Source organism: Idiotropiscis lumnitzeri, chromosome 15 (assembly GCF_059441095.1).
Source record: "Idiotropiscis lumnitzeri isolate Australia: NSW breed Sydney's pygmy pipehorse chromosome 15, RoL_Ilum_1.0, whole genome shotgun sequence".
Lineage (NCBI taxonomy): Eukaryota > Metazoa > Chordata > Actinopteri > Syngnathiformes > Syngnathidae > Idiotropiscis > Idiotropiscis lumnitzeri.
Genome location: NC_142405.1, coordinates 4,870,785 through 4,892,416, shown reverse-complemented (window position 1 = coordinate 4,892,416; position 21,632 = coordinate 4,870,785). Strand labels below are relative to the sequence as shown.

The 21,632-nt window shown below is 41.7% G+C and overlaps 3 protein-coding genes across 7 annotated transcripts; 2 read left to right on the top strand and 1 right to left on the bottom strand.

The window, feature by feature from the left end:
• The first annotated feature begins 868 nt into the window (after window positions 1-868).
• coro1a (coronin, actin binding protein, 1A) lies at window positions 869-7,072 on the top strand. The gene is made up of 11 exons (XM_088316419.1): window positions 869-988; window positions 2,089-2,295; window positions 3,795-3,917; window positions 3,988-4,117; window positions 4,995-5,176; window positions 5,248-5,367; window positions 5,471-5,575; window positions 5,979-6,124; window positions 6,221-6,278; window positions 6,501-6,722; window positions 6,810-7,072. Exons 2-11 carry the CDS (start codon window positions 2,098-2,100, stop codon window positions 6,900-6,902), a joined length of 1,377 nt encoding a protein of 458 aa, XP_088172545.1. The 5' UTR covers window positions 869-988; window positions 2,089-2,097; the 3' UTR covers window positions 6,903-7,072.
• cldni (claudin i) lies at window positions 7,005-11,375 on the bottom strand. The gene is made up of 3 exons (XM_088316420.1): window positions 11,220-11,375; window positions 9,234-9,366; window positions 7,005-8,358 (listed from the first exon to the last, which is right to left on the bottom strand). The coding sequence occupies exons 2-3, from the start codon at window positions 9,363-9,365 to the stop codon at window positions 7,855-7,857; spliced, it is 636 nt and encodes a 211-aa protein (XP_088172546.1). The 5' UTR covers window position 9,366; window positions 11,220-11,375; the 3' UTR covers window positions 7,005-7,854.
• Window positions 11,376-12,554: 1,179 nt separating this feature from the next.
• Window positions 12,555-19,268, top strand: ppp1caa (protein phosphatase 1, catalytic subunit, alpha isozyme a). 5 transcript variants are annotated; one of them, XM_088316374.1, is made up of 8 exons: window positions 12,555-12,769; window positions 13,868-13,966; window positions 16,786-16,917; window positions 17,154-17,384; window positions 17,462-17,566; window positions 17,795-18,018; window positions 18,449-18,583; window positions 18,688-19,268. In XM_088316374.1, the coding sequence occupies exons 2-8, from the start codon at window positions 13,912-13,914 to the stop codon at window positions 18,802-18,804; spliced, it is 999 nt and encodes a 332-aa protein (XP_088172500.1). In that variant the 5' UTR covers window positions 12,555-12,769; window positions 13,868-13,911; the 3' UTR covers window positions 18,805-19,268. The 5 variants fall into 5 exon arrangements, with proteins under 5 accessions (XP_088172500.1, XP_088172501.1, XP_088172503.1 ...); XM_088316375.1 differs by lacking the exon at window positions 12,555-12,769 and adding an exon at window positions 13,571-13,729; XM_088316377.1 differs by lacking the exon at window positions 12,555-12,769 and adding an exon at window positions 13,599-13,625.
• The last annotated feature ends 2,364 nt before the right edge of the window (window positions 19,269-21,632 follow it).

Genomic DNA, 21,632 nt, shown 5'->3' with positions numbered 1-21,632 from the left:
AAAATAGATATTCAAAATTGTTCAAAATCAAGAATTAAAAGTCAACATTCTGGAGTCTATGAGTCTTGTGTTCGGAGTTAAAATAGTCCAGAATCCAATGTCTGAGGTCAAAACTCTTAAGAGTTTAATGTTCTGAAACAAGAGTCAAATTGGAGAGGAGGAAAGAGTTTGGATTAAAAAAAATATCCAGAATCAAGAGTTAAAAGTCGAGATCATTGACTCCAGAATCAAGAGTCTGGAGTCAAACCTCTTGAGTTTAGACTCTTTAATCAAGAGTGTAAAGTCAAGAATGAAGAGTCCAGAATCAAGACTCTTGAGTTAAGGGTCCAGAAACCAGAGTTAAAAGTCTGGAGTCTCGCATCTAAATGTTAAGTTTACAGTCCAGAATCAAGAGTCTAAATTCAAGAGTTTTGGCTCAATAGCGAAGAGTCAAGAATCTAGAGTTTAGAATCCAGAATCAATTCATGAGCGAACTCTCCAGGACAAAGAGTCTAGAGTCAAGACTTTAGAATCTCGGACCTTGAGGGAAGGGTGCAGAATCAACCGTTTGAAGAAAGGCAGTTGATTGTCCAGAGCTAAGAGTCTTAACTCCAGAATCAAGAGTCTTCAGTTATTGTTCTTATCATATTCAAGACTCAATTGTGGCGCTCAAACCAGCGTACAGGTTGATTGTCCTCTTTCGCTTATTATTCTTTGATCCCATTGCAAGAACTCATGTATTTATTTATTTTTATACTTTTCTGTTGAACTCTGTTAATTTTGACATCCTTTCGCCACCGACATCCGAGTCTGGTTGCCGTGAGCTCCCCGCCTACTTCCTGCTGCACTTCCTACCCCGTGGCTGGCCTTTTTTGGCGGCGTTCTTCAACCTCCGTTCTACTTCTTCTTCTTCCTCCTCGCGCTGCTCATTCCGCCGACTGCTCCACGACGACAGCCGCCAGCACCCACGCCCCCCCCCTCCATCGCCAACTTCACCACCGCCAAACAGGTAGGCCTTCATCATCATCATCATCATGCACCTGCCATTTCGGTTTAAATACATTTTAGTGTGACATTTTCAATATAAGTGTTTGCAGGGTTCATTTTAAAAACAAAAATGATCTCACTAAATTATCTGCAAATGTTAAAAAAATAAATGTTTGACATTTGTGGGAAGGTAGTAGTTCAAATTTTAAGACTAGTTGTAACAGTTCCTGATGTTTTTATCAGTTTTTAGATTGAGACCGAGCTTGCACGTTCTCCGGTTCTCATTTCCCAAGCGCTCATTTAAATCTATCATAATGAGATGAACACGAGAAGTAATTTTGCAAAATTGCGCCTGTTCATTGAAGCGTTGTGTCCGAGCTTGCAGTCACTTTTGAATGAGAACAAGTTATCGCATGTGAAGGAGGAAGTGTGGCGGTGAAGTGACAACACTTCACTCATTAGCATCTACCAGGCCAACACCAAAGAATAGTTTGCATCATTTATTCAGTTATTTATTTATTTATTTTTTTTAAACAAACAGCACAAGACGAGAAAGCAGTTTCTGATGAATTTATCTGGTTTTAAAATGAGACGGTGCACGCCCACTTAAAAAAAAATGGAATTGAAGCGTTCATTTTTACCTCTTGGAGTCTTTTTTTTTTTTTATTTTTAAACACAGATTATTTGCATTTTATTTAATTAGAGTTGCTAATTTGTGAGGGTTTGCATGTAAAAAAATTAATAAAATTTAAAAAAAAACGTGTGTGGGAATTTGGCAACGTGTGTACAGGAGGAAGTGTTGTGGTTTTACTGACGACACATTTACACCTTGTGAGGTCTTTCTCGGAGGATCATTTGCATCATTTTTTTGTGGTTTTTAACATCTCAACGTATAAGTTTTCCCCTATGTCTGCATTTTATTTGTATTTTTTTTTTTTTTTTTTACACATACGCACTCATAGAAGCGGAAGATGTTGTGAAAGCTCACTCCACTTCCTCTTTCACGTTTCTCATAAATGGCCTCGTCACTGCTGATTGGCTTAAAATAAATAAATAAGTAAATAAATTAAATAAAATAAAAAGGTCACAATATTGATGCCGTTTTTGTTTGATTCCCGCTAGGTCAGCGCCATGTCCCGGCAGGTGGTGCGGAGCAGCAAGTTCCGCCACGTCTTCGGCCAGGCGGCCAAGGCCGACCACTGCTACGACGACATCCGCATCTCGCAGATGACCTGGGACAGCAATTTCTGCTCCGTCAACCCCAAGTTTGTGGCCATGATCGTAGACGCCAGCGGCGGCGGCGCGTTCATGGTGCTGCCCCTCGGCAAGGTGCGACCAAACACAAATTTGGCCCCTGAACGGCCACCGTACTTGATGCTACGTTGTGCTAGCAAGCTAGCTTGATTGTCGGGCCAAAACCTCATACGTCACAATTTGGAAGATGTTTTTTTTTTTTTTTTTAAATCTATACAGTCATCCAAAATGACAAACAAAACAACTCCATTAATTTTTGACTGGTGATAGTTTGAATGATTTGAACGTTTGACTTATTCCTGTGGCATTGTGCTAGCAAACTAGCCTGCTTCCCCTAGCAGTTTCATTTCCGATAAAAACTCACACATCAGTGAAATTAGCTACATGAACACGAATAACGGACACTATTCCGGATTTTGTAGTATGATTTTAAATTAGACTCTTTTTTTTTTTCACCAAATTAATTTCGTCCTAAAATGGCTCCCTCAGTTGTGCTAGACGACTGCCTATCCGAAAAGTTAATGAAATTGTGTTTTTTTACACTTTAATTTGTTCCTTCAAGGCCGCTGCAGTTTGTTGTATTTGGGCTAGCAATCCACTTTTGCTAAAATTGTCTTTCCTTAAAAATCGCACATGTTGACCAAACTAATTTTGTCCATTCAAAGCCACCGTACTTTTTTTTTTTTTGGTACATCGTGCTGTTTTTATTTTCAGTACCAAACTAGCTGTGTGTCCCTTAAAGGCCCCCATAGTTTTAAAGCCCATTACACAGTTTGCATATAAAATGTAATATTAGCCATAACTGAAAATGAAACAACCTACATGAATACAAACTCGGGCATTTTTTTTATATCTGCTTTGCATTCTACAAATTTGCAGTGTGCAAAAGTACAACGCTGACACAAATTAGTCTGAAAAAAATCTGCTTGTCATGATGAAAAGATGTAAAAAAAATAAAATGACGGATCTGTTTCTATGATCAGGAGTTTTTAGAGGCACTAACGTGATCTTTTTAAGATCTTTAAGCGGTAAGGATCACAATACGCATCCGCTGCCAGTCGCGTTCACACTTAAAAACAAATGAGGAAGTAAGATGGCAACTTGGAGAGCTTTTTTTTTTTTTTTCTTTCTCTCTTGTAAAGATGTTTTCACCATATTTGGAGGTTGAAGTTGTTCAGTCTGGGCCGGATGTGGCCTCCACCCCACCTCACTTTTCTTAAAGATGACATACGTGTTGTGAGTTGGTGCATTGTTCCTATGAGACTAACTAATGCCGTTGTAAAATCGGAGCTCGAGCTGTAAAGCGAATAAATTGACGATCAATTTGTTGCTAGGCAGATTTCATATTTCTCAGTGGCCAATGACAAAATTGACAGGCATGCGATGACATACATGATAGTTATAGAAACGAAAATAGCCTCTTCAAAGCGACTACTCTTGATAGACATCCGTTTCAAATTTCATATTGATATGTAAAACTTAAAAAAAATATATATTTTTGGGGCATTGGTCTTTGAAGCATTTTTGTGTTTTATGAATATCATGTCAATCAAATTTCTCTTGCATGTGTGCAGACCGGTCGTATCGACATGTCCTACCCGACGGTGTGCGGCCACACGGGTCCCGTGCTCGACATCGAGTTTTGTCCCCACAACGACAACATCATCGCCAGCGGCTCTGAAGACTGCAGCGTGATGGTGAGTCCGTTGGTGCTGGTCTACGTCCGCAGCAAATCTCCTTTGAGCTTCCCGTCTTCTTCCTGGACAGATCTGGGAGATCCCGGACTCCGGGCTGAGCTCGTCACTCACGCAGCCGGTGGTGAAGCTGGAGGGTCACTCCAAGCGCGTGGGCATCCTCAGCTGGCACCCCACCGCCCACAACGTTCTCTTGAGTGCAGGTCAGCACATGCGCGGATTTACGTGACAAACTCGATCAAAAGCTTAAGAGGTTCAAATCAAACGTAAAGGCATCGGGTTGGTGGCATTGTTTATATAGACAACATTTAAATGAGTTAATCGACTATACTTTAGAGTACCGGTGCATTACATTGGTCAAGAGGGAAGCTATCCCTGATGAAGATGATAAAGAGGAGGGGGCCCAAAACAGAGCCCTGGTGGGCGAGACCAGAACAAATGGGTGACGAATGTGATTTGACGTTTCAGAAAAAAAATTCCACCTCTTGTTGAACCAAATCCTTAATTCCTCAATATAACTGAATGTATTACTATTTTACAAATGTGTTATTACTATTATGATAAAAAAAAGAAAATAATTAAATAATTAGGGCATATTCTTAGTAGTAGTAGTTAGTAGTTCGTCGATAATTTGTTATCAAGTTTAACAACTGAAATATACATTTTAGTAAGATAGTAGTTCAATTAAAACACATCATTTTATTTAAAAAATTCAAGCCAGTGATTTGTGCAAATATTTAATCCTACAAAAAAATTAAGACAATTCAAAAATAAACAATAGATGTACAACTACAATAAATAAAATTAATGTGAATAAAATTGATTGCACATTACATAAAATAAAAAAAATAATAAATGAATTTATAAAATAAAGAAAACTAAAATAAATATATATAAATATAAATCCAATAAAAAAAATGGTATTATCAAATAATATATTCTAAAATAAAATAAACTGAAAGAAACGCATTTAAACAAAAATAAACTTGAGAAAAGAAAGCAAGACAGCGCCCTCTGCTGGACGTAGAGGGGCACTGCCCTGCCAGCACCTAACGCCAAGGCCTCCTGCTGCTTGGTCAGGCTGCGACAATGTGGTGATCCTGTGGAACGTCGCCCGCGGCCAGGCAGCCGTCAGGATCGACGACGTGCACTCGGACCTGATCTACAGCGTCTGCTGGAACCGCGACGGTTCCAAGCTCCTGACCTCCTGCAAGGACAAGATGATGCGGGTGCTGGACCCTCGCAAAGGCACCGTCCTCGCCGTACGTTGGCTCGCCCTCGCCATTGCCGACGCGCACAACTCCGCCAAGGTCTTATTGTTCTTTGTTCGCAGGAGAAGGAGAAACCTCACGAGGGCTCCAGGCCGGTCCGGGCCGTGTGGGTGTCGGACAAGAGGATCCTCACCACCGGCTTCAGTCGCATGAGTGAGAGGCAGGTGGCACTGTGGGACTCGGTGAGTCCAGACGGATAATATTTCTCCTTTACAACTGCCGTCAACCGTGATACCGGTCTTGGGGTTCTGTCGCAATTTTTAATCCATCAAGTTCTCGTCTCAGGAGGACTTTGGCTCACCGCTGACCCTGCAGGAACTGGACACCAGCAGCGGCGTCCTCCTGCCTTTCTTCGATCCGGACACCGGCGTTGTCTACCTTTGCGGCAAGGTCACAATCTCACCCTCGACATGATTTGGAATTGAATTTGTTCCATGCTCGGGATTGGTGACAAAGCCCTACTTTTGTCGAAATGAAACTTCTCATTTGACATCAATATAGTGCCATGGCACAAAAATGTCGACAAAGTGCTACTTTAGTCTAAATAAAACTACTCAACGAACATCAACGTAGTTCCTTGTCAACAAGATGCTGTAAGATTGCGGCAAAGTACTATTTTTGTTTAAATGAACCTCCACAACGAATTTCAACATAGTTCCTTGGCACCAATATGCCACAAGATGGCGTCAAACAAATAAATTTAATGCCCCGGGCACGAAAGCAGCAAAAGCTGATTTGTTTTTGTAGCATCCAACGCAAAGCAATAAAGTCAGCTGTGTTGCTCCCCCTACAGGGCGACAGCAGCATCCGCTACTTCGAGGTTACGGAGGAGGCGCCCTACGTGCACTACCTGTCCATGTTCGGCAGCAAGGAGAGCCAGAAGGGCATGGGCTACATGACCAAGAGGGGCCTGGAGGTCACCAAGTGTGAGATTGCCAGGTAGCGTCTTGTTAGCATGTTAGCATGTTAGCATGTTAGCATCACAGTCCAAGAAGTCTTTTCCAAAACGGCAAGGTCACTCTTTGTCGCCGGCAGGTTCTACAAACTCCACGAGAGGAAGTGTGAGCCCATCGTCATGACGGTGCCCAGGAAGGTGACGCAGTCAAATAAACTCAATCGCAACATGCTATCGATATAAAATAAAGAACCTTATCGCAATGGAGGTGGACAAAAGTGGGATGTTATGATGTGACCGATTTTTGGTAGGGAACCAAATATCGGTGTCATAATGTGTCGTATCACCGGCTGACTCTACGTCTCAATATCATTTTATTTATCGTGGGAGAATCTAAATGTTTTTCTTCCTCCCGTACAGTCGGACCTGTTCCAGGAAGACTTGTACCCCGACACCATCGGTCCGGAACCTTCCGCGGAAGCCGACGACTGGTTTGGAGGCAAAGACGCGCCGCCCGTGCTCATATCTCTCAAAGACGGCTTTGTGACGACCACCAAGGCCAAAGAGTTCAAAGTTCACAAGAGCCTCCTGAAGACCACCGCGTCCTCGGCCGGCGCCTCTCACGTCGACGGCGGCGCAGGGGTGAGATGTTTGCCATCTCTTTTCATTTTTTCACTGAACGAGAATGTCCTATTTGAATAGTTTGAATCTATTGAGCTTTATTTTCAGGATGTGTCGGCTTTGAGGAAGGAGTTGGCGGCTATGAAAGCGTCGCTGGAGGAGCTTAGCAATCGTGTGAGCTCGCTGGAGAGCAAACATTAAACCACCGTGACTTTTTAAAAAGATTTTACACAAAAAATAATAAAAAGATAAGATAACATTTCCCCCATAGAAACATCAAGAAAAACCCACTCCAATCTCAAGTTTGTTGGTCCAATTTTGTTTTAATATAGACAACTTGTTTGAAATAAAATCAAAATTTTCCAACCATATGCGTTGCCTTGAGGTCAAGTCATATTTGAACAGAAAAAAAAAATGCTAACATGCTAACAACTTCATTGCAACAGATGACAGAAAGTGACCTGATGAAATGATCACAACAATAAACAAAGAAAGCCCTCAGCTAGACTGCATTTTTACATTTTGAATGAGAATGAATCAAAGGCTAAAATGCTAGCTCATGGTACGCTAACGGATAGAAAGATAACAAACTGAGTAGGGAAAGCCCATTTTGGTTTTTATGTACATTTTTCCCTGTAGTTACTTTAATTATATTATACAATTTTGAATTGATCAAATATTAAAATGCTAGCCGTCGGTACAACAAAATATAGCAAGATAGCAATCCAAGTACAAGAAGACTTAAGTTGGATTTTACGTTGCTCTGTTGTCAGATGCTATTTGGAATAGCTAACATGCTAACAGGTGGTAAAACCAAGCCGTTAGATAAAAGTTTTGTCTCTTGACCCAAATCTGGGTCCAGACCATCTCAAATGCTAAGAGTTGAAACGCTAACAAAAAGCGGCAAGATGAGTTGACAAAAGTACAAAAAGTGCTGAAGCTCAATAAGATGCTAACATGCGAATATCTTATTTATTTATTTTATTACAGTTAACCTGATTGCAACAAAACGGAAGCAGCCTGAAGCGAAATATACATTTTGATCCCCGCACCACACAAAGGAACATTTTTGTTATTTGTTGACTATGTACAAAGGAGCTTAGCTAAAGCGGCTAACGGACCTCCGGCCGCAATCGGACTGAATCTCCACGGCTCACACGTAGTTCTTGCTAGGTGCGGAGGCGCTGTTGCTGTAGTATTTGGCCGTTCCCCCGGATCCCCCCGACTTAGGCCTACTGAAGCAGCACAGGAGCCCCCCGCCCAACAGGAGCAGGACCCCGGCCCCCCAGCCCACGTAGACGCACGCGCCCATCTCGCGCTTCTGTGAGGCGGGCACCATGGGGTTGTTAAAGTCCTGGACCACTTTGTGGGCCGACCAGCTGACTGGTATGATGAGAACTAGGCCGGCCAATAGCAAGCCCACCCCGGCCACCAGGCTGATCTTGGGCTTGGCGTCCTCGTTCTCCACGCAGGTGGTGAAGTCGGCCCCGCAGAACAGAATCAGGAGGCTGATGCCGGCCAGCATGCAGCTGATGATGGTCATGGCGCGGGCGGCCTGCAGGTCCGAGGCCAGGACCAGCAGCGAGTCGTAGTTCTTGCACTGCTGCTGACCCGTACTCTGCACGGCGCACGACTTCCACAGGCCCTCCTGGTGGCTCTGAACGCGCACAAAAAAACACAAATCTCTATTCAGTCCTGCTTGTGTTATTTGGTGCCACAATGGACCATTTTGGTGTTTTTTTTCAAGTTTGTGATTCAAATCACACTAAATGAGGAGTCAACTTGGAGGAATTGATGAGAACTGCCTGATACCAAATCAACTGTTTTGATTGAAATTTTCTTTTGGTGGCGACTGAAATCTTAAAGAGATGTCAAGTTTATGGAAATGAAGTGAAATTTGCCCGTTTTGATCGAGACAACTTTTTAGCTGGCTTAAAAGGGGCAAACTTGTTATAGAACGTGGAATAATATTAACAACCACTCCAGGGGGTACCTCGGCTACTGCTCGAAGACGGTTGAGAAAGGCCCCAGCAGGCCTGTGACCCGCGTGAGGAGAAGCGGATCAGATAATGAGGACAGATAAGTATTAATAAATGCTGATTTAAAAATAGCCTTTTGTGAATAAGCTACACTGGCAAGCACTTTTTTTTTATTTTTGCCATCATCAGAGATACAAGTATACTCTTCTAGTTGAGGTTTTTTTTTTGTGTGTGTGTGTGTTGATCCCAAATCTGCCCATGTTTTCAGATTTTCATAAAAATCAAAAATAATCATAATAGAGTGAGAATAACATGTAATATATTTAATAATATTTATGTATGACGGGTTAGATTCACAGGGGTAGTTTAGTTTTAAATTACAACGCACGTTAAAATTCGTTTTCATATAACATTGTTCATTTTACAGAGGGGCAATTCTCACCTTTTTCGATAGGGGGCAGTATAGTATAAAATCAATGCTCTAGTCGCTAAGCATTTTTTTCTGATTTGCCACTTGCAAGTAGTTCCTGAGTAAGAGTGAAGAAGGTTGTACCTGGGCGGTGACGATGTTGGAGCCGGTGAAGGAGGAAACCTTCCAGCGGGGGACGGCGCAGCACACGATGGCCCCGATCAAGCCCAGGAGCCCCAGGGCCACGCACACTATCTGAACGCCCACCGATCCCATTCTGGCAAAAGGAGGTCAAAGGTCAGAACGCACACGGTCCAAAACGCACACACACAAAGTCAAGCCAGTACCCAGAGGCATGTTTTTTTTTCAAGGTTGCTACATCTGTAACCCTTTTGAATATTAATGTTTATCATGAACTAAAAAATGTGAAAATTTGAGACCATTTTCCTCTTTCTACTGCTATGAAGCGCTTCAAATCCATCTTGATGATTATTTTCTAATAAGTGATCCTTTTAGTGTAATTGATAAGAACGTTAACTCACTGACTGCCAGCCATTTTACAGCATTTCGAATTATCATTTAAAACCCACAAAATATTGCCTTCTACCACAATTTCAGAACCAAACATACCAAAAGAAAGCATAAATTGTTATTTTACCAGAAAAATAATCCCCTTTTTTTTTTTTAAATCAGCAGTATAACATGGGTTGGTTTACCCAAAAACACAAGTTTCTGACCAAAAAACAGAGAAACAGTGATTTGGCGCTATTTTGCTTTTGTGAAACCGTCTACTATAAAACAACAAAAACAAGACTGAGAAAGGGCGTTTGATCGCCAAATAATCAAGTGTTTGATTCCTGCTATTTGACCATGAAAAAGATTAAAAATGAAGTAACTTTGATAAAAGCTGTTTGTTTTCCTCTGGTTTTCCCATATTGCTCGCTTTGTTTTTCCACACAACGTGCCGACAAGATGCTAATTGCTGCCCTCTTTTTAAATCTATCAAGTCTGCGCGCAGTCAGAAGCTGCAATAATCCATTGTATGAGAATCGAAACTATCATTGTGTTTTTAAGCAAATTAATTCATAATTGCTTTAAATCAAAGAAAACTTTTATAATCGGTTTTTATGAAATGTTTGACGGCTCTCGCGCCGAATGCTATCAAGCCACTCATGCTAACAAGCTCATTCTAGCGTTTTCCATTCAACATTCTGGATCAAGATGGAATGTCAAGGGTGGTGCCACACACTTACTGAAAGACAAGGACACACACACACACACACACGTGTATGCGCACAAATTGTGTGTCGTGTAGCTTTGGGCTACGTTTTCAAATGAGCGCATGTCCGAACAGGCCCACTGGTTGTTGCTTCTCCACCCAGTCAAAGCACAAAACCACTCCCTAGTACTCAAAAGTAAAAAATAAATAAATAAAATAGAGACAAAATATTCCTGTTTCAAGGCATATTCCTAATATGGAAAAAAAAAACTTTTGGGGAATTATTGAGGAAAGATGTCAATAGAAGATGAATGAAGCATATTTGTGCTGCACTTCAGTTTAGTTGCTTTCTCTCCAGAAGGACATTTTTTAAATATTATTATTCTACTTCTTCTCTTGCTTTCTATCGAGATGAAAAATTATTCGTTTTAATATTGTTTTTTCATTTTATTTTTAAGACCTTTTTTCCATTTTTTATTTATTTTTAATTTGTTCTAGTTTACTATTTCATTTAAGTTTTTATTCCTCCCAGATTTTTTTAAATAATTGACCCTTATGTATGTTTTTATTTTATTTTGTAATGTTATTTGCTGAGTTTTTTTTTTTTTTGCAATATAAATGTTCCGTTTACTTTTCCGTTTCAATTTAGAATTTTCTTTATCTGAATGTTGTTGTTTTTCATTTTTATCAGCTGAAGGAAACGATTCATCTTGGACAAAAAGGAGATCCGCCTGGGGTGCGAACATTTTTCTTAAAAAGCAAAACAAACAAAAAAAAAGAAGTAATCACTTGATCTACTCTGGATTTTTTTCAGCATCCAAATCAACGCAGTTTGCCAAAAATAGATACTATTTAAAAATCCTCTAAAAACATATTTACACTTCACCATATGGCGAAAGAAATGGCCTTACCTTGGTTCTAAATGTGAGCTGAAAGATTTCTTGGCCTTTTTCTGTCTTTTTGTTGTCTGGCGTCCTGCAGAGATTGTGTGGCGATGCTGGGACAAGATGGACTATTTGTAGAGGAATGTAATGTGCAGGGTGTGGCCAAGACGACCACGTACCTGCAGACCAGACTGGACTTGTCGTCCCCGCTTCTTTTTCTTCTCCGTCTTCTCTTTTTGACACTGCCAAAAAAAAAAAAAAAAAACACCCTCGGCTCCTGACAAATTTTAATGTCAAATAACATCACACTCTTTCTCCTTCAATACGCTTTTGTGATGTCAACAAACTAGCAGAAAGTATTTGGGTCTCATGATGCTCACGATTCAGTTGGACTCATTTTGTTATTGTGCATAAAAAAACTACATGACTTGTTGTGTACCTGATAATGATAAGTCATCACACCTACACACACACTCACGCACGGCCCACCATGGAAACTGATGACAAACGGAGGTTGTGATGTCAGGGGTTGTGGGAAAGACGGTCTGGCTCACTTGCTGAAAGAGTCGAGATTGTGACTCACTGGGACGCAACATTCGATACGCAAGCTCATGAGATCCAAACAACGGGTCAAAGAGAGTATTCATTCATAAGTTTGCATGCCATTGCTTTATTTTTTCATACAGGCATTAACAACACCAAAAATTACAAACTTACAAAAGGCACAGAGTACCATCCAAATATTAAAATCTTGTCTTTCCAAGTAGCACCATAATGATCAGCGTTAAAATACTGGAGTGTACTTTCTCAAAGTGTTCCTTGAATTATTTAATAATTTTGAAAAATACTGTACCGATTTGCACACTTTAATTACTAACACTGACCTTTAATATTGCAAAACTAAAAACTGTCTCAAAAAACTATTGGTGTGTGAAAATGTACAGATGAGAAGAATATTCTCGTGATAAAGACATTGATGTGATCATTGCAATAAATAAAAATTTTTGACGTGTCATTGATACAAGAAAAAGTCTTCACCCGATGACGCCACAATGTCTCATTCCTTAAAACGCAACGTCGCCGTCACGATTGGCTTTTTGGATCACTTTAGCGTTAGCGTACGTCACATCTCTCACCTTTGAAGTCAAACGCAAATTGATGCTGGTGCAATTTGGTTTGTACACGCGAGATGGCGCCCTTCGAGTTTCACATTGGGGATCACTATATTGACGCCGTTGACGTCTCCCCCAAGGGGCGGGGCGTGTTCTTAAAAACCAACGGGCGCTGCCGCCAATCATATTACAGCGTGTAAACGCCTCCGACCAATCACGTTTTAAGATGCATTTGACTACCGCAAATTTAATTTTGGCCCTCTCCGACGTTTGACAGCCGACCGGAGACACTCCGAGTCCGAGCGGCAGCGAGCCGACGACGGCCTGCTTTTAAAGTTCCCGGAGGAAGAGGCAAGGGGGAACTGAAGCCGCGGCTGTGCTCAGGGGATTTTCTCATCTTTTTTTCTCATTTTTTTTCAATTTAATTTTTAATGAAAACGCTGGGAGAACTGTTATTCAGATAAGGTACGACAATGCGAGCTAACGTGTCACGATCTGTAACCCCTACACCATGTGAGTCGCGCATGCGCAGAAAGTTGACCACTTTTGATTGCCAACTACGGCAGTCACACCAGGACAAAAACACGTGGTGATGCCTCTGCACTATATTTTATGCATTCGTAAAAGCCTATAAACCCAAGCAAACTAACAACATTTTGGTGTATGTAAAATAAAAATATATGTCATATGTATATTACAAGCATGGTAACTTAAAGAAAAATCTTTATATATCAAAAATCACATTTTACATTAAACTAGCACGCTGGCATCATGCGCACTGTGCATTGTAACAACAACAAAAAGAGAGAAAAATCAATTTAAATATACGCAAAATAAAACCATGATACTATTTACGATTTTAAAGGCCTGTAATGTTTTAAGTCTATTCAATGTCCTCCTAAAATGTACCATTTCTTTCGTGTAAACCCAAAATAACATGTGACACCTTTTTATAAATCAGCATCTATGAATAAATTGTTTATAAAACTGTTGGTCATTTCCTATTTTGTTTCATTGTCCCATATTTAATCTCTCTGTACTCCAATTGGGGTGTCTTATGATCCTAAAGCTCTTTTAAATTCTGATTAAGGAACGGTACCATTTTACATTTTAAAATGTGGTTCTGTAAATTTAGTAATATGGGGGGAATACAATCTTTTTTCAACCTCTGATTTCATTAGAGTACTTATTTAAATAGAACTGCGGGAGGGCACCTCACAAGACTATAATGCGCAGTCATGTTTTAGTATTTTGTCTTAGTGTGGTTCCAGTAGTGAGCGAGCAAACGGGCAAATCTCTGCGCATGCGCAACTCACATCGCGTAAGGGTTACAGATCATGTATTGTCAAGCTTGTTTGGGTGTGTGAGCGGCCCAGCTAACGTGCTAACAAGCTAGCATGAGCGCAGAGTGAATGGAATGAGTCTGTGAGTAATGGGAGACACTCCTTAGCTATTCATAACGGTGTGTAATGGTATGAATCGAGGCGGTTTTGATTCATGGATATCTGTCACTGCTGATACTGATTTTTTTTTGTGGGGGGGTTGGGGTAAATGAAATTGAAGGTGCCAAACGGGAATCGCGAAGCTCGTGAGAGAATCAACAGAAAATGGCGGAGCCGGACAAATTAAACATCGACTCGATCATTCAGCGTCTTTTGGAAGGTGAGACGACAGTTAACGACAGCAAAATGTGTGTTTTATGACAATAACGCGTGTGTTATGCAGTGAGTGTGGAGATGAACGTGTGTCCAGTGAATGACACACAAACGCCATCAATGCACGCTAATATGCGTGAAAACTAAACTAATGCTGCAATTATCCCTATTGCTAGTCGACCACTTCATTGTGTAACGGAGAGACAAGAAAAATCCCGAGGACACTTAAGACAAGCGTAAATCTTATCAAGGGTTGAGGTCACAGACGAACACGCGCACAAACACGCATACAACACTTGACTGTGTGACTCTGGTTCTTGCCATTTTATATTCTTTCGGGGTGGACGTGCTCACATATTTAGTTTTTTCCTATCTTTTAGAAGTACGTCAGAACAGAATTTAAAGTAATTTTGGTCCAATAAGACCAATGTCAATGGAAAGAGTTGAAATAAAGAGGATAAAAACTGTTTAAATGTTGTCTATGTTAAGAATTAAGGAAATTATGATATGAAGCGATGTGCGGCTGTTTAGGGACAAGTGCGAGCAAAGAGAAGCATAATAAGTTGAGAAATGTGACATAAAAGTCATCCCTGGACTGTGATCTATGGTGTTTTGTATTATGTGTGAGCATTAAGCTAGCAGATGTTTTTGGGAGGCAATGTTTTGTCACATTAATTTTACACCCAAAAAATGTTAGAGTGACGGCACCTTTCTCGAAAATCTCATTGATTGGGTCACTCGTAGTTTAAGATGTACCATGGAATAAATCTTAGGTAGCTGAAAATTGAATATAGATGGTGCACGACAATCACTTTTTGCTGCTTCTTTTGATGACTTGTTAGGGCGAGGCAGTCGCTGGCGCAGAACTTCTCGGTTGCATCGAGATGCAACTAAGCAATCATTGTCGGCTTTCCTAAAGAATGCAAAATGCAATTTTCCTTATCTACAGCTGTAAAAAAATGGGGAGCCTGGACAGTTGTGTGCTCTGTAGGCAAAATGAAGGAAGGAAGGAATGAATGTTGGGGGAATGTTGACTTAATAGAGTTGATCTGCAGGAGGTGACTTGGATTATTCACACAAAAAAAACAGCAAGCATTGCAGTCATTAGCTGCTGTTGACTTTGACTGCAGACCAGCTGCTACTTGTGTGTGTGGGGGTGTGTGTGTGTGTGTGCAAACACGGCAGATAGTGGCAGTATTTATATACTCTTATGCAACCCTGCTGACCTTCCGTGTGTCTCTTTCTTTTTTTATTACCTGACCATACCAAGCAATCACTTGTTTGTATGGTGTAGTGTCAAAGTGTAACCACACACATACTCTCTCTCTCACACACACCCACACACCCCCATTTGTAAATGATAAACGAATGAGTATGCTGTACAGTGTGTCCACATTCTAAGTGAGTGAGTGTCAACAACAAGCCAATTAAACGTGTTGGGATAACGACCAACTCAAATCGATTGGATTACTGACAAAGTCGAGTAACTCAACTTTCACTATATGACTGTGTGTTTGTTAGACTGATTTTTTTTGGGGGGGGTGCAAATATCTACACTTTTTTTTGTTTTATTTTGGGAATTGATTTGTGTTTTTTCCCCCTCTTTTTGTATGGCTGAGATCTTTGTGTGTGACTGCATGCGATATTTATATATATATTCTAATTTATTTATTTATTTGCCCGTGGCCCTCTGATTCTCATGTCTGACTACCATTGTTGTGTAAATGTGTCATTTGTGTGTGTCTGTGTGTTATAGCATTTTTATTTTCCTGGAGTTTGTGCAGAGGGTGATATTATTTTACCAAGTCTTTTAGTCACGTCACACTCAGCGCAGTCTGTGGCCCGCCTTTTCCCGCGAGTGGCACGAAGTTAGCGGTGTTGCAGCTAAGCTGCTTTTAATCCTGCTTTAGGAGGCACTAGCGGGAGCGCTGCTCATATTTAGGCCCTCTTTCCCTATTTCGGGCCTCCATTTTAAGTAGCTTGTCTACTGTACTCTGACCTCCATTGAATAGATTAATTTGAAGCACCATCTGAGTGTTCTGTGACATTATTTTTTTAGGATGAGACACAATATTTGGATTACTGCAGCATCAATGAGTGCCACTGATTTCTTATTAAACATTTTAGCGGTCACTTCTCGGCGGACAGAAAGCAGAGTTGAAGCGTGTCCATCATAAAACAACACAGTGGCTGTGCAGCACAAGTGTGGTGGGGATGTGGGAGGAGTGCGATGTCACACGGTGCATCATGGCGGCCCTCTGCTGTGCTATCAAGCCGCATGCACACATGTGTGCGTGTGTGTACGGGCGTGGAAAAAAAACAAACAAACATAAATCCTAAATTTTATTTTGTCCTTATCCAAATAAAGGCTGGCCTTGGCGGAGGTCTTTATTCTTTCTTTTTCTTTTTCCTTGACACAAGATAAATAATAAATAATTATGTTGCTTTTTTTTTTTTTTTTTTTGCTGAGAACAACAACAATATTTTGGTATTTCTGAGGATAGGTACCCTAAAAAGGTACAAATGCCAAATGATGTTTTTTTATTATATTTAATGCACTGTATACCTGAAATATGCCATATTGGATTATATTTATTGTACACAATACGGATCACATTAAATGGTCTGTGCCTGTCTTGCGTATCAAATTAAGACGTTATTTAATTGTCTATTCATTGTTAGGATCCCACACACACCTGTCAATCAAACTGTGAGCTCAGCTAATGAGTGCTGGTCGTTCTTTTGTTTTGGCAGCGTTTTGTGTGTGGGAGGCTTTGTGCACGTTGATGTGTCCCTATTCATCTCAGTCTTCATCTTGCTTTGCAGTCAAGGGCTCTCGGCCCGGCAAGAACGTGCAGCTGACGGAGGGCGAGATCCGCGGGCTGTGCCTCAAATCACGCGAGATCTTCCTGAGCCAGCCCATCCTGCTTGAGCTGGAGGCCCCCCTCAAAATCTGCGGTGAGCTTCACACACGATGCACACGCACGCCAGTGGTTTTTTATAGTCATTCTACTGCAGAAATGTCATACAGTGGTGGAAGGCAATAGTGGATTGAAAAGAAACTTACATTGTCATTTTACTTGTGATCTGACCTACTGGGCATGTTACTAGTACATGGCTCTGGTAGGACATTAGAGAAATACAAACAGCTTTGGCTCAGGAGCACTTAAACCACTCTCCGGCGCCCTCTGCAGGTGACGTCCACGGCCAGTACTACGACCTTCTGCGGCTCTTTGAGTACGGCGGCTTCCCTCCGGAGAGCAACTACCTGTTCCTGGGCGACTACGTGGACCGAGGCAAGCAGTCCCTGGAGACCATCTGCCTACTGCTGGCCTACAAGATCAAGTACCCGGAGAACTTCTTCCTGCTGCGCGGCAATCACGAGTGCGCCTCCATCAACCGAATCTATGGCTTCTACGACGAGTGTGCGCGGCACAGAGACCAAATTGATAGTCATTCGTTAGTTTGTTTTTTTTTCTGAGTGAAGTTTTGTGTGTTTCAGGCAAGCGAAGGTATAACATTAAACTGTGGAAGACCTTCACAGACTGCTTCAACTGTTTACCAGTAGCTGCTATTGTGGACGAGAAGATCTTCTGCTGTCATGGAGGTAGAGAAACTTTCCACTGGCACCTAAGTGTCGCCGCATATACTGACAATCACAAATTTGACGTAAGCAGTTAGAACACTTGTACATTTTTCCCCTCATGCGTGGCTCTCTAATAATTAAAAACTCCATTTAAGATGCAAAAAAATTGGTATGTGTGCACCCCGGATTGGATAGCGTACTCTCCTGAAGTGACGACGGCGTGTCTTTTGACTGACATGTCCTCTCCAGGCCTGTCGCCCGACCTCCAGTCCATGGAGCAGATTCGCCGAGTCATGCGGCCCACCGACGTGCCCGACCAGGGTCTGCTGTGCGACCTGCTGTGGGCCGACCCCGACAAGGACGTGCTGGGCTGGGGCGAGAACGACCGCGGCGTCTCCTTCACGTTCGGCGCCGACGTGGTGGCCAAATTTCTACACAAGCACGACATGGACCTCATATGCAGGGCGCATCAGGTGAGCTGGGCGCTGCGCTGGGCTCCCTCGGCAGCCTGCTGACATGCACCACAACACGTGTTTAAACTCTCCTTGCTTAACGCTACCTTATTGAAAGGTCTGCGGGCCTCTTGATGTGCTGTGCTGTAATGTCTATACGTTTTTAATGGTCTGTACTGTTCGAACTGTACCTTAAGTATTGTTCTGCCCACCTCTAAATTTACATTTGACTGGTTCATGACCCGTACTTAATGGTTCATTTGGCTTATATACCAAAATGTACCTTTGCAACTTTTATGTACCCCATTTAATGCTGTGTGCACCTCTAAACGACCAATTTTGACCCTACTTTATGTAATTCGCATCTCTGAAGTTCCTTAATAGATGCTCCGTGCAATCAATGCATCTTTATATTAGTTTTACACCATACTTCTTTTTTTCCCTCGGGCAGGTGGTAGAAGACGGCTACGAGTTCTTTGCGAAGAGGCAGCTGGTCACGCTCTTCTCCGCTCCCAATTACTGCGGAGAGTTTGACAATGCCGGCGCCATGATGAGTGTCGACGAGACGCTCATGTGCTCCTTCCAGGTGTGTGTGTGTGTGTGTGTCATGTTTTACGGAAAATGTCGGATTTTGACTCCTCGCTTGTGAGGCCAAAGCGCTTTAGCCAAGTTCCTGTTTGTGTGTCTCAGATCCTGAAGCCGGCGGATAAGAAGTTGTATCCGTACGGCGGTGGTGCTGGGATGGGATCGGGAAGGCCCGTCACCCCGCCACGGAATTCCGCCAAGGCCGCTAAGGCTAAGAAATAACACCCACTACTGGCTCATCTCCCTCCTTTTCTCCCCTCCTCCAAGTCTGCCTGATGCTCTTTTCTTTTCTCTTTCCCCCGAATATTATTCCCCCCCCCCCCACATTTCACTCATTTATCCTCCCCGTCGGCATGCATGTCATCACACCGGAAATTTGTTTTCTTTTCTTAATTCTTTCCATCTCTCGGCAAATAAGCTGCGTCCATCTTTGAGGTGTACTCACTGCATTTTCTGCGCTATCTTCTCAGGATGGTGGCTTGCTGGTTGGGAGGGGGGTGGTGATGGGGGGGGGCATACGTTGCGCACACTGGTTCAGTGGTTGCATAGGCGGTAGCCATTGAAAAAGGGGCGATTTAAGATGTGAAATACTTTTTAATTTTGGTGAAATACTTTTTAATTTTGTAGATATTTGAAAGCGACATCATGACCTTTTTAAGCTGAATAAAGAATACGCTTGGACTGAGGCATTTACCACATCAGCCCGTCAAAGATGACGCATCACGCTGCCAATTGCAAACATGACCTTGTGAAAGCGACACTTTTCTTGATGCTAAATGAGGTGTGGTGGTGGTGGGCGGGCTTATCTTGAAGGCTCTCTGCAATTCTGAGCACTGGTCCAGAACACTGGACTGCAGTCTGTTAAAAACAAAAAAGGCAAGCACGCAGTCCCAAATGGGTTGAGATCATGTTAACCCTTAGATGCATGAGTGAGTTAACCCTACACTCTTCCACAAGTGGGTCAAAAATGACCCATATTAGAATCAATGTGTTTCTAGGCCATTTTGGTGTCAAATAATCATGTGTATAAGAATTACTATTGCATTTAGAACCACACACAAATGATCTCATGTTTGAAATATCAATATTTTTCACTTTTTAACATTTTTGAAAAAGAAAATGACCCAGCCCAACCTATAGAAAAATGTGCTGTCCGTGTGTGTCTGCAGGGGTGTGTGTGTGTGTGTGTGTGTTTGGATGTAAACTGTCTAGTCATTGATCATTCCTCCCTCTTTTCCCAGTTTTGCCTTCTTGTCTCATTACCGTATGGAGTTCAGATAAACTACCTGTTTCTGGATGTGATCATTGCACATTTTCACACATTACATTTAACTTTGCGATCTTTGTTACTTGGGCAGATCTGACACCTTTTTCTCATTGGCTGGCCCTTGCTGCTTCTATTCTGCGGCTGGGTTGTGGATTTTGTCACCCCGCACTTTTCTATTTCTACAAAAATCAGGGTTTGTAGTCTGGTTCAGCCTTCCAGTCAACTCCTCTTGTGTGGTGCGACAAGCTCCTTTGACAGCTTTTTGAAGAAGCGACATCGTTCATTGATGATGCCGCTCTTAAATTCTGGGTGCTGAACTGTGAAAACGGTTTCGGCATTCAGGGTGGTGATGTAAATTATGTTGTACCACAGCACCATGGGCCACCTCTGTATTTGTTTAGCACTTGCAGTTGTAATTGCCAACAATCTGGTCAATGGCGTCTACACCTCTTTTCGTCTTGCTCTAAAATGTAATCACTCCTGTTTTTTTTTTTTTTCTTTCTGCTATTTTCATCCACTACCTTGTCGTGGTGCATCGTGCTCTGGAGCACAACAGCTTTTATTTTCTTTCTGACATAGCTGACCATTGTCTGTCATTGAATTCAAACTCTGTGTTTGAAAATGTCCATGGACTTGGAAGGCGTCGTCAGCTCTTGCTGGGTAAAATAATCTTCCTGAGGGGTGGCACTTCTGATATAGTCTGTGTAGTTCACAATTAAATTATTGCTGACAGCCAAAGTTGATAAGAATCAAAGGTTCCCATTGGATTCTATAGAAAATGCATGCGGATCATTTTTGACCCACTTATGGAAGTTTGGGGTAGTAATACAAAAACTATAATTTCTTAAAATGTATAAAAGGAAGGTTAAATGTCATAATGTCAAAAACATGTTTTTTTGAGGAATACCTGGAGTATGAAATGACGAAGATATTTCAAGAAAACTACCTCACCGGGTCATTTTTGACCCACTTATGCATCTAAGGGTTAAACTGCCACACGGCTCAATGGTGCTCAGGCCACGTTCATACTTGAGGCTTCGGTTATTGACGAGCATTGGAATGACAGCAAAATGCTAAGGAAAGTCACACTTGTTATAATGATGTAAAGATCAGCATCTGTGTATGGGTGCACTGTTTAAAATACATTTTAGCATCATTTCTGACATCTCAGCTGCTTTTAAAAAAAACTGCAGAAACGCCAAACTAATGAACATATGAAAGGGAACAAAGCGTTTTTTTTTTTTTGTTAAAAGCTGTAATGTTTGGTCGCACTAAAGCACATATAAACTTCTTATTTCCTATTTTTTGCGTTTCTACAAATGGCGAAGTGTGAATGAGGTGCAAACTGGACCGTTTTTTTTTTTTCTTTGTTCCACATGCTTTTTAATCCAGGCCAGAAAACCGAACCACAAGTGTGAACGCGGCCTAAAATTGGGAAAGGGGAGCTGTTACCGTGACAACCACTTAAAGGAAAGGTACGGCAGCCAGGATTTGATCGACGTCTTTTGCCTCTGCTTGTTTTTTGTTTTTTTTGGGTGATGGGATAACAAGAGCCATAGACATTATAAACATAAATCATGTGTAACACAAGCATGCATGGAGTCGGTAGTAGTAGTAATCATCATAATAATAATAATAATGATAAGGCAAACAGGGTGTCGCTCCACATGGAAACATATATCTTTCAGCAGTCTTTCAGGGTTTCTTACACTTTTTTTCGGCCGTCTCCTCTTCTCCATCCTCTGTTTGTCTGCATCTTCCATTTTAGTGTACACGTCACCAC

Coding starts and splice junctions, on each gene's coding strand:
- coro1a (XM_088316419.1), top strand. CDS start 2,098: ATGTCCCGGCAGGTGGTGCGGAGCAGCAAGTTCCGCCACGTCTTCGGC. Junction 5,368..5,470: donor AGGTGGCACTGTGGGACTCG/GTGAGTCCAGAC, acceptor TTCTCGTCTCAG/GAGGACTTTGGCTCACCGCT. Junction 5,576..5,978: donor TTGTCTACCTTTGCGGCAAG/GTCACAATCTCA, acceptor CTCCCCCTACAG/GGCGACAGCAGCATCCGCTA.
- cldni (XM_088316420.1), bottom strand. CDS start 9,365: ATGGGATCGGTGGGCGTTCAGATAGTGTGCGTGGCCCTGGGGCTCCTG. Junction 8,359..9,233: donor CCAACATCGTCACCGCCCAG/GTACAACCTTCT, acceptor GTGCGCGTTCAG/AGCCACCAGGAGGGCCTGTG.
- ppp1caa (XM_088316374.1), top strand. CDS start 13,912: ATGGCGGAGCCGGACAAATTAAACATCGACTCGATCATTCAGCGTCTT. Junction 17,385..17,461: donor CTATGGCTTCTACGACGAGT/GTGCGCGGCACA, acceptor TGTGTGTTTCAG/GCAAGCGAAGGTATAACATT. Junction 17,567..17,794: donor GATCTTCTGCTGTCATGGAG/GTAGAGAAACTT, acceptor TGTCCTCTCCAG/GCCTGTCGCCCGACCTCCAG.